At 35.7% G+C, this 12560-nt stretch overlaps 1 protein-coding gene across 1 annotated transcript in view; it reads right to left on the bottom strand.

Moving 5' to 3' along the window:
* Window positions 1-12560, bottom strand: part of CDC14A (cell division cycle 14A) — a 59595-nt gene that overhangs the window by 33831 nt on the left and 13204 nt on the right. The window contains 2 exon segments of the mRNA XM_021404428.1: window positions 1989-2068; window positions 8786-8878. Of these exon segments, the coding sequence (XP_021260103.1) occupies window positions 1989-2068; window positions 8786-8878 (173 nt within the window).

Here is a 12560-nt window from a genome sequence, read left to right as displayed (position 1 = left end):
TTACCAGTCTCACAAGAAATCAGAGCCAATTACTCTCACTGCTCTGTACCAGTCAAGCAGAAACAGCATTTTTTTTAATTATATTACTACTTGCATCACCATAAGGGATTGGTTGCAAGGCAAAAGTCTGTAGACTTCTTCTTGAACAAATAAGGCTGCATGAAATTGTTCTGAAAGAAAAACACAATTGCTCCTAAATTTTCTGTCTTATAATTTCAGGACTTGATAATTAAGGTTCTTTTCTTTGTCAGTACCTTGTTTCTACGTACCTTAATTTTTACTTTGACAGGGGAAGAAGTGGAGAGGGAACTTAAAGACATGGCAATTTACTATAATTTAGAACAATACATTTTTTAGGATAGGTGAACAAAATAAACCTATTCTCAGGTAACACACATCCTACACTACTGAAAAAGTTTTGCTTCCTACACTACTACTGAGTTTTGCTTTTTAAGAAAGGTTTGAATAAATTAAGCTCAAGATTCTGAAAAAAAATAGGTTTAGTTATTAAAACTCTTATATGAAAGAAATACTATTTAATTGTTATTAATCTCCTGACGAAGTTGAACAGCAGAGACAGCACTATTTGATATGGAAGGGAGAAGTAGTTTCCTAGACTATTTAAATACTACATAGTAATCTCCAGAAGGAACAGAAAAATTCTGGGGAAGTATTTCGCTCGTTGCTCCTCCAAAATAAAAATTTAAAAAAAAAAAAGACAAAAGAATTGTTTCTACCCTCAGAATAACATTGCTTGCTCCAAAGAACTGTTTGCAGAAACATTCTAGGAGATTAACTTTCTATAAGTGGAAAGGGCCGAAGCAATTATCTCAGATAGGAGAAGATGAGAAACAACAAACCTAAAAGGGTGAAGAAAACTATACAGTATTCTTAAACTTAGATCATAATTCCTGTATTTTATACAGAATTTGGTGATGTTAAAAAATAACACTGACGAGTTAATTTTTTTGCACTTCAGCAAGTGCATACATTTTTAAGGTACTTTTATAATTAGCTTAAAAATTATGTATGTCAACAACTCAGTAAACTTCCTGGTCTTTGGAGAACTATCAATGATCAGATGACTGTATAAACTCTCTGATGATAAAAGCAATCACTGATTTTATACCATTCTTTAAAATGATGTGTTTGATGGTTTAAGATTTTATCGTTAAACCGGTCTTCACATTTAGATCTGCCATCCCAATAGTTCATACTGTATCTGGCTCCTGTACAAACTAGTGGAATAGAGACAATCAGATCTTTCCTTCTTGAATGGGTGTAGAATCAAATGAACCTTCTGACATAAACAAGGTAGGCCTACATTTTCAAATGCATCAGCTGACAGCAAATACTACTTGTAAATAGTGCCAGAAATATTCATCTGTAAAGCACAATGACATTTCAAAGTCCACACAGCAAAAAGAAACCGGGAATCTTCCTTAGATAGTCATAATACCCAAAACTTCTCAGACCCAGGTCTCAACACCACTTTGCTACAGAAAGTATAGAAAAATTCTTAGAAATCATCTACTCATTGAAAACAAAGGCAAAGCAACTTAACTTGAACTTCAGTAGTTGTTCTGTTACACTGAGAAAACGCAACAGGGAAAAAAACCTTCCTCCACATGAGTCTAGCTGGTTAGCTGCTAAACAGTATAAAAGATTAGAATTCCAAACAGTAAAGCATGATACATCCTAAAGAAAAATTTAGATTGCTAAAACACAAACATGCTAACAAGTTTTTTTTAAATCTGAAGGCTTGCAAGACTGGGAATATTACTTAAAACTAAAATAAGTCTGAACAGTTTATTTTTCCAACAGCGAAGCAAATAATTCCATCAAGAGTAAAAAAAAATTCTGTGCATTGCTCATTTTATGTGTGTCAGACATGAAACCATTTTCTGGGAAGGGAGAGGAATTTAGAATGAAGTATATTTAGCAAATTCTAAAAACAAAAGTCATGCCCATTTTTTGCACTCACATACCTAAATGGAAGATAAGGTGGATTAGATCCAGACACAAGTGTCCTGTATGCTTCTTCTGGTGTTTTCTTCAAGTATATTACCTAAAGGGAGGGAGAAGAGGGGATAAAGAGAGGAAAAAAAATAAATGAGTCCTGAGCCTCAACAGTCATTAACTATCAGCATGTTTCTCTCAAACCATTAAACTTTCCAGAAAGAATACCATACACCTTTACAGCCAACTCCTATGCTGTGCACAGGTCAGAAAGACACATCCACACCATCTGAAAGCTCCAAAAATCAAGAGAAAGGGGGGTTTCTATTATGTAATATGTGCATTTTTTTTTTAATCTCATATTGCCACAACAGTGAGACTTTAAGACAGATGCAACACTGTATTAAGACAATAAACAAGCATGGATACTAGGAGTTCTCTGCCCAACTTAAAACACAAACATCTTCTGATTCCTAATTGTCAATAGCAAACCACTCATCAGCAAACAAGATGCCAAATTCAGCAAGCTGAACCTGTTACTATGAGACCAGCTTATAGTTAATGTAACATACTAAAGCAAGGCTTGTTCCAGTATCACTAAACACTACTGGAAGCACTGGCTCAACGCCATAGTAAGCTATCGTAAGATGAAATCACCCCATTGCATTGCAAATACTGTTTGTACAGTAAAATTGCTCATAAAATAAATCCAATTTGGAATACATACTAAGTACATAATTCATAAATAGATATCCAGTTTGAGGTGATATTTCACATGCTGCAAACATGTTTTGAAAACTAAGCGACAATTTTCCTACACATTTCTCTGCAACTCACCTTACACAAAGCACCTACTTGTACTATGCGCATTTAACTGTTGAATATAAGGCATTAATAATTATTTTCTTAACGAAGACATAGGTCCAGATCTAAAAGCTTTGATATTCAACTTCTGACCTTGAGCACATAGAAATAGAAGTAAACAGCAGTCATTCTCAGAAAGCTTGCAATTTGTGTTATGTCTAGAGTTGTATCTCAAGTTAATAGAATTCTCAATATTCCATAGGATGTCAAAATAGCAGGTAAAAATTCTTGCATTTTTTCCTCAAGCTTGGACAAAAGAGATTGAAAAGGAAAATCAATAAATAAATGACCAAAGCAAAAGTCTGAAACACTTCTACTGTGATGCAATGAAAAGATCCATACTGATGATAGTACTGATCATCATACTGATGATGATACTCATACTGATTTCTCTGCTTTGAACTACTGGTCTAATTTGTGGTCCAAACTCTGCACACAAACTTTATTACTTTCAAAAGAACAACGCAAATTAATAATACTTCATTTTTGTTTGTTCTTTTTTTCCTTCTGTACGAAGTCTTTTACAACAGACAACACTCTCCTCCTATACCTACTGTCACTACTTTCTCTTGTCATTGGCAGTGCTACCTGTACAAGACAGTTACAAACTTTCAAACATGCTTTCTGACATGTCCATTCTTATGTTCTAAGCTTCCTGAATAACTGTGTGATTGAAAGAAAAAGCTCCCCCCTGCTAGGATGCTATGCAGACACATAAGATGCAGCAATCCTGGCCACATGCATACTGCCAAGAAAATTCATATTGTATGTTCCAAGACATTTATAGAATTAAAGGGTATTCTGCAAGTTCACTTTAGCACTCTCCCACTACATTTCCAATATAATTTGGTTTCCTCTTCAACCTCAACTTCCACTTCCGAATTCAAAGTACATGGAACAGATCCATTTTATTGGTGCTACGTCACCATGAGAACCCTGCAGCCAATGCAGAGCAATCTGAAGAAAGGTGTTTGAAACTGCAAAGAAGCTGGACATGCTTCCACAACTGAAAAGCCTTTGTACTTGCTTCCAAGGGAGGAATTACTGACTTGAACAGTAGCGTAGTACGCTTAGATTACGAGAGAACAAGCTCTTAAAGGTGCAGGTAGGGCTCAGAAATGTAATTTACATTTTTTAACTAGGGAAAAACACTCCTGCAAATGGCAGGCAAATGACTGAATATGCCTTATTAGTTCACCATTTCTCAGTCTCATTTGACCTGAGAAAACTTACAAATTTAAGGACTTGACAGCTTTTCTCTGGCATTACACAAGTCTAAAGAAAAGCTATCATGAGTACTAAAATACACACTTTAAGTAATCACAAAAAATATGACCAGCCCACTTGCTATCTACAAGAACAAGGAAAAAGAACTTAGAGGATCTCTTTTCAGAGCTTGTCACAGTAAGTGTGTTTCACCAGGACTAGCCAAAAGGCAGATTTCGGTCCACTAATCAAGTTCTGATCTCAGAAGAACTGCAGCTGTAAGGGTACAAACTAGTATTACTTCTTCCACAGGGAATTCAAAACTTATCAGATACCAGAGAACACAGTCAAATAGAGGTGCCTTGTTTTCCAACCAGAAAAGAAGAAAATAACGAACACCTTAAAATTATGGAAAGAGACATTCTCCAGCCCTGCCCAATTCATCCATTTGACACGAGAATACATACTACATACTACTTCATGATTTCTCTTAAGAATGATGTCTTTGATGACAAGCGAGGAGTCGAGCAATCTCTTCAGTATTATTTAGTCAAACCTACTCCCCCTTCCTGCCCCTCCCCTCTGTTTCAGACAAAAACTATTAAGGACACGTTGGGTCAAACCAGACAACTTTAGTTTTGGTAGGCGTGAAATTACTTATAACAGCATTTTAAAACAATTTTCTTTTCAATCATTAACTTTTGGGGAAGACTGCATGAAAAACAGAAAAAACCCAACCAACCCTAAAACAAGTCTCCAAACAGACTGTGAGATGAGCAAAGCAATAACAACATTCTCTGTAGAATCTGACCCGACTTTGCAGAATTCAGACCACCCCATATCTGACAGCACACAACATTTTACGCAGTAGTCCCAGCAATTTAGAAGGAAACCTGAACTACTATGTAAAACCAGTGAAATCTTCACATTCTTCTATTCCTCAAAGGCTTTAAATATTTGTTGTCCTTAATCTCAATTTTATGGCAAAAGTAATTCTTGCAGAATAACTAAGAGTAAGGACATTAATTTAGCAACTGTACATGATTAATCAAATGTATAGAAATCCTATTGTAAACAGCAAAATTTAGAAAACGTATCTTCGTGATACGCAATTTACAAACAAGGAAGTTACCGTGATTTATTCACTTTAAAAAAAGCTTTATGCTTTAAGCTCTCTCAAATTTCAGACTCTTCTACTAAAATATCTTAATAGCCATCAGGGTATTCCAGTTCAACTTGTCTAAGAAACTGTTTAATGAAATACTTTAATTTGCATAATCAGCACCCGAAACCCATTCCTAGAACATGATCCACTATTTTCCACGTTTCATTTTACACTTAATATTTTAGCACCAGGACAAATAAAACAAGCTTTCTCAATTAACTTCCACACATTGATACAATTCAAAGCTGTAAGACTTTCTGGCCTCAGAAATCATGCGTAATCAAAAAATGAGATAAATGCAGAAGAACTTCAGTCAAAGAGTGCATACATAAAATAAAATGATGAAACCACCAACTATACAAAATTCCTTCACTGAAGAGTATGATTAGACTATTAGAAATCTCCCCATTATATAACACAAGAGCACACAACTACCGCATGTGACTGAACAAAGCACTTAGGTAAAGCGCTCTGAAAATGCAAGTATCATTTCCCAAAGGTGAAATGAATATATCTGGATTACAGAATTTAAACTTCTTTGTTAAAAACAGCAACAACCATAAAAATCAGATTATTAGATGGTTAATAAACAACTTTTTAGAATACTCATTTTATGATTTTATTGGCATTATAATCAAATACTATAGAAGAATGTGAACAAACTTCCACTACACTGGCAAGCCTAGGAATACACGCATATAGAGACAATTCTGGGATGAAATTTTTATATTGTATCAGATACCTTTGTGAAAACTGTTTTCCAGTACTACATTATATTGAGACAAACTGAAAAGTGACTCTGCTGCAAATAAATTGTTTACAGTTAATGGACTCTTTTTTGTACTGGCAGCACCGTATTAGTAAAGAATTACTCTTAATACGTTGTATCTTCTAATAATTGAAAGATATTTAAGATATATATTAGTCTGACAGGAAAGTCATGATATCAAATGCACACATGGATCACTTGCAGGTGTCAGAAGTTATGAGATATAAGCAGCTTAATATACACTAAGCTAGCTTAAATATGCATGCAGTTTTGGCATGCTAGTTTACCTTGTTCTACACATAAGGCTCCCCTCATGTGATGCACCACCTGGTACCTTCTATGGAGAACGTACACAGTCACATCACAGTACATATGCTATGTGCTCCTCATCATAATTTTCATTAGACTGATTTCTACCTCCTGCCAGTATGTGTCTTTATCCCCATAGCTACTGAACAGTTCATTCAAGTTAGGACTACCAAATATACCAGACTGTTACAGTTTTCAAGTCTTAAATACTGTAAATATGGAATAGTATTAGTTAGCTGATGAATCCCCTGCGTGAAGACCTGTCTTATATCTTACATACCTCCTTACATTTTTGTTCCTGAAGCCTGGTTTTGCAAGAAGTTCTGTTCACAAACAGTAGCTCCCCTTGGGTCTAGCTAATGCTGATAAGGTCCTTCTAACCCATCATCCACAGAACAGAAAAAGCTAGCTCTAGTCATTCCAAGTCTTCTAGATGTATTGAGAAGTCAGGGTAGGAACAGACAAGGGCAATCCAGTGTCATGGTTTTGTGATTTTCGGTTATTGGTATTCCACATCATAACATCATGTAGTGGACATACCTAGTTCTCAGAAGAGAAGGACTACTACAGTCCCCACGGTACTTTGCTCCTTTGTTACCATTTCCAGCCGGAGGGAAAAGATAGAAGCTTGCAGTATAAAAACTTGCGGATCACGAGACCTCGTCCCTTTTTCTGCCGTCTCTCGTCTTGGCAGCACCTCGCTCTCCAGCCGTCTTATCGTTGGTAGTAGAGTAAGGCCTACCTTGATTTTGGGACATTCTCTCTCTCTGTGTTGGATTTATCAGCTTAAATTGTAATTATATTGTATTATAGTGTGTTGTTTTGCATTCCGATATTTTATTTAGTAAATTAGTTTGTTTCTCCTCAGATTGTTGCCGCTGTTCTTTGCTCTCAGGGCCATCTCCCTACCCTTTTCCCCTTTCCCCTTTCCCCGGGGCGTGGGCCCTTGGGTCCCCCGTCCCCTTTGTCACGGAATCAGGCCTAACGCCCGTAAACCGTTGACATCCAGTGAAAGTGATTAGATGCTCTGATCTATATACGTGCTAAATGAGTGTTCTTCCTACAGATTTAATCATAGCAGCTTTAAAACATTTTAGGGAATCTTTCTAAATTCAGAAGTGGATATACGATTAATGCAAACAGATTACATTCAGACTTTTTTTGTTTTTAATTTCCCTTCGCCTTCATCATAGGAGCGTTACCTGTCTCTTGAAAGAAATAGTATTATTTTGCATATTCATCTAGTAAAGCATGAAGTTGAAGGGAGATAACTTTACTTGAAGAGGAAACTCAACAGCCTGTAAGATATGCACCCAGATTTGGATGCCCCTCACAAAGAAGAAACACTATGCATGTGAATATAGAACACAGAACTGCGACTTAACTCCAGTAACATTAAATGCAACTCCGTATGGTTGCATTCATGCCATAACTTAAAATGTTCTTTGTCTGTCATTTGTTTTTATTCTTCTTTTTATAGAACTGTTCCATCAGGTCTACTGCTAAGGATTAAAAATTTACCCCAAATATTTTTAAAATTTAACTGACACTTCTTTTTTTCCTTATCTTTCAATTTAAATAGATCATCTTTCCTGCATTTATACACTATCCCCATGCTCACAGCAAAACATTTTGTTTAATTACAAGATTCTGCAACCTAAGGACTTCCAATATAATCATATGCATTTATTCAACTTCGCTTTCAGCAAGACCTCAGTCCTGAAAGAAATATACACACAGTTCACAGTCTGACTTCACAGACACCTCCAGAAGTCAGCTGATCATGTGGATGCCAGCTCAGGACCAGTAGTTTGCTAGTTCAAACAGAGCGTAAAACATGTCACTGTAAGGCCTCTTACATTTTCTGCGTAATCCTATTCTGGAGAGGAAAGCAGGAAGGTGAAAGTTCAAGTTTGAGCTAGACTGCTATGACAACACACAAGCGGCTGTGCAAATCTCTGCACGGGATTACCGAGACTTGTGTGACATCATATTAAATAAGGCTTGTGTTTTGCTTATGATCTGTAATATTAGAGGGCTGAAATGCATCAGGTCCTCCATTATTCTCAGCAGACAAGAGAAATTAACTTAAGGAAAAAAACAGGATAAACAAAATGGGTGCTGTCTAATAATTTACCAAAGGCTCTAAGAGAAAGCTTTCTCCCACCCCAGTATGAATCTCACTATAACCTTAAGAAGTAATTGATCCTAAGCCTGGCAATTTTAGAGAATAGTTTGTGATTTGCGTTTTTTGACATTCAAGGAAATGGTGTCCTATGGGAAACATGCATACGTTCCAAAGCCAATCCCTTGTGCAAATAAATGGAGTTAAGTGCCAGTGACAAGGCTTGTCTAAAACTCAAATAGCAGAATTGTCAAAGATAGCTTAGAGAAGAATTAAATGACAACCTGCCTGCCTACCTCCCTCAGGGGCCATCTCTTGGAATGTTATTTTACACAAGAAATATTTCTTAAGGAAGGTTAGAAGTATCCATGCAACAATTAGTACTTACAGCATATGCACCTATTAAAAAAGCTGCATTTGCTCGTTTCCGCTGGTCAAAACTGGTATAGTAAACTATCTTCTTTCTTGACAGACTGAAATACTGTTAAAAAGAAAATTAATTTTTAAATAATCAGTATATTTAGTAAGAATGCATTTTAAAAATTCTTTAAGAGGCTACTTTTCTAACACTGACATGTAAATGAGAGTTTCTTGAAATTAAAGGAGAAAAAGTTACTGATACCATGGACAATCTTCTGACGTTACAGATAACAGTGCAGGGAAACATTTGCCGTTCCGGAGCAAACATATTAGTTCTGCTGTGCAAAAATATCCTACAAACACAGTTCAATCACAACAGTCAACATAAAATACTTTTTTTTCCCCCAAATATAAATATTTGAACAGTAGCTCAAGGATGCTGTTAAAAGGCATTGTGATTGTCAGACTCTCCCATGTGTTAAATGTCTTTAGTACAAAACTCTATAGAGAAGACAAACAGACTTTTTTTTTTGAGGAAAAACTCCAACTAAACAACAATCTTCCTCTATACCACCTGCAAATGGGGTGACAGGCAACATATTTTGAAAACTTCAATAACAAGAGTTTATTAAAAAAAATAAATTGTGCAACTGAAAGCCTGGGAAAAAAAAATCCAGGCACAAACTAAACTAGGAAGTTTTATGATTTGTTCTTTAGGAAGAAAAGAAGCCTCTGTCAGAGTTCTGTGGACAAAACTCCCCTTGAGAACAAGACCAACAAGCACAAGAACAATAAGGACAAACTGCAGCAAGACTACTTAAAGCTGAAGAGAGAACATAGTCATGTAAAAATGGCAAGCTAGATAGTTCATTGCAATTTAAAAAAATTATTTTTACTTCATGAATTTCTACTTTAATTACATTTTGCAACATTATCACGTGTGTTGTTCGTGGTAGATTTCTGTGGTACAATAACTATTTGAGGAAGACATCAACAGATAAACCAGACTTTCCTCCTAAAAATTTGCACTATTTTTACATAGACGGCTCTGAGAGTAATGCCTCCTATTTATTTCAATGGAAATAACAACAGACACAAAGAGCACAAGAACACTACTTGATAGAGCAAATTCTCAGCTACAAAACACTATTTTTCAACACAGTCTCCACCACTAGCCAATTCACATGGATAAGCTGAGACACTCTTAACTTCAGGGTGTGACAGCTGTGCAAAATGTAACGGAATATGGCTTACTGCCATACCACAGATATCATCCCCTGATGTTGTGGGTCAACATAACGAAATAAAAAACATTACTTTCAGAGCAGCCCTTATAGGAACTGCCTCTATTCCAGTGCTACTGTTACTCAAGTTCAGTACTTTAACTCCTACCTGACAGTTTACTTTCTTTTCCTACCCTTGGCACAGATGACACTTGGGAGCCAGAGATAAGGTAACCATAGCAGGATTGTGTTTTAGTTCTTTAATTAGTACCACTGTATTTCACTTACAGAAAAAGCTCACCTTAAATCTTGTAGCAAATTTTAGGACAGCTTTAACTGCAGAATCAAATTTTGGACCTCCAAAAAACAGAGCAGAAATTCAGGAGAAAATTGCTGTATGCATCGCAGTGAGGTTCTTACTCCCACCCCCCCCTAGAAATAGCATCTTTCAGGGCAATTCTAACTACCCGTTCCAAGCTGGTCTTATTACCCACAGCTTCCATAGGCAGATAGGCTGTGAGAACTAATGCAAGTGAGTGCATCTAAATCGGACTACAGTTGCTGAGAGGGATGATTACTAGCAATTGGAAGAGGTCATGTCTTAAGATCAACAGCAACATCTCTCTGTGTATACACAAAGATACAGAGCATAAGTAGTTATTTAATTAGTGAAGCTTTCAATTTTTATTAAAACTTGTCAAAATTTTAAGATTCCTCCTTTCTTCCCCCTCTTCAATTTCTTAATTTTAGTGTTCTCTAACTGCAGTTCCACCCATGATGCGTGGGTGGGATAACATCACAGTAGTTATGCAACAGTGACAGAACTTCAATTATAACTTGTTGACTGCTACTTATTTTAAAGCAAAGTTCTTTGTAACAGTTTACAGTTCACCTGAAATACTGCTTGGAAGTGCAAAAAGTATATGCTGGTTGCTAGCTATCCAGAAGTAAGTTCTACTCAAAAAGACTATTTCATGCTTTATTTTACAGAGTACACTTCTTTGTCATACGGATATATAAAGTCAGTCCAGTTCAGAAATACTTTTGTATTAGAAAGATGCAAAAAGTGATAGCCCACCTTAAATGCTCCCAAAACATTAAAATGAAAGCAGAGAATTAACACTGCTTCATTTTTTAAAAATGCAAGGCTTTAATCTTTATGAGCTACACAACTGTGAAATATTTTTAAATCCCAAATAAAGCTTTAACACAAAATTGAAAGCTAATGCAAATAAACGGCCTACATAGTGAGTAGAGGAAAACTGCATCAGGATAGGATCAGTCACTACTTTTGTTTACCCACTAGTTACAGAAAATCAAACTTTACAGCTAATGTTGCTGAACCGACTTGCTGCATGCATGAATGCTTCTGTTAATGCTAACACAAATACTTGACTCGGTTACACTTTCACTATCAATACTAACCTATCCAAACTATAAAAGGAATATAATGACATTTTGACCAAATTTCAAAAGGTAAGACAAGTTCTGGGTAGGTTCAATGACAAGTGTTAAAGACAGTTGTTTTAAGGTTTTGTGGAATTTGTTTATGTTTTCTTTTGCTTGTTGTATTGTTTTTAAGTGAAGAAATGTCTCCAGAGCTCCACCTGAACATGGAGATTTTGTTTCCTTAGATAATACATAACTCAGAGGCACCAAAAATGTTTCAAAAAGGACACTCACTATGAGATGTCCAGAGAATAGCTATAGTTAAGGATGATATAGAAATATGGTTGCAACTCACCCCTTACTTTTTTAAAAGTTAAAACACATGCACTGTGAAGTAACAAAGAGATTTCTCTTTACCAATAATAACATTTCAGTAGAACACAAAATGTAATAAAGCAGTACCTGTCAAGATATTTCTCAGAAGAATATACTCAGAGACTGTCTTTTTAAATAAGAGCAGAAGCTATAAGAGAAGTGCAGCAGGTTTTGTTTCAGGCAACAAAACTCTCTGGTATATGAAAGGATTCCAGAACATATTTTTTTTTCCACTTTAAAATTACTTTAATTTTATAATAGATTAATTTTTTGCTTCTTGAAGATCCCAAGAGAGATTTACTTGCATTGTTCTACAAGAAATTGCTGTAATGTGTTTAATAATGTTGGATCCACGCAAATACTGCTTAAAGAAATACACACAAATGTATGCACATAAACAACAGCGAATACAGTGCTTGCAGACAGGCCATGAAAAATCATGTATTAAAAAAAGGTACATGCAATCTGCCTCAAAACCTAAGCTGTCCTAAAGGAGATGCTTACAATTACCACAACACAGCACACAAGAAACATTAGTCCCACAGCTCATAGGTCTGCCGGTATCTTCCGTTATTGCTTTTCCATCTTTGGTAACTCAAATCATTTCTCTAGGCAATTCTCCCTCTCTGATTATGCCTGCTTCTTAATTTATTGAGTTTGCATAAGGTTATATATGCTCAGAACACAGTACTTTAAATCATTTTATGAAATCAGACTTTTTTAAATGAAAGAAAAATTAGTTTCATAACTTAATTAGGAAAAAAAGCTTGACTAAGCAATTACAGACAGAATTCAAAGAACAAGTACGAAGATAGC

The sequence above is a fragment of the Numida meleagris genome, chromosome 7, assembly GCF_002078875.1.
Source record: "Numida meleagris isolate 19003 breed g44 Domestic line chromosome 7, NumMel1.0, whole genome shotgun sequence".
Lineage (NCBI taxonomy): Eukaryota > Metazoa > Chordata > Aves > Galliformes > Numididae > Numida > Numida meleagris.
The sequence above is the reverse complement of the archived record's forward strand: the minus strand, read 5'-3'. Positions and strand labels throughout refer to the sequence as shown.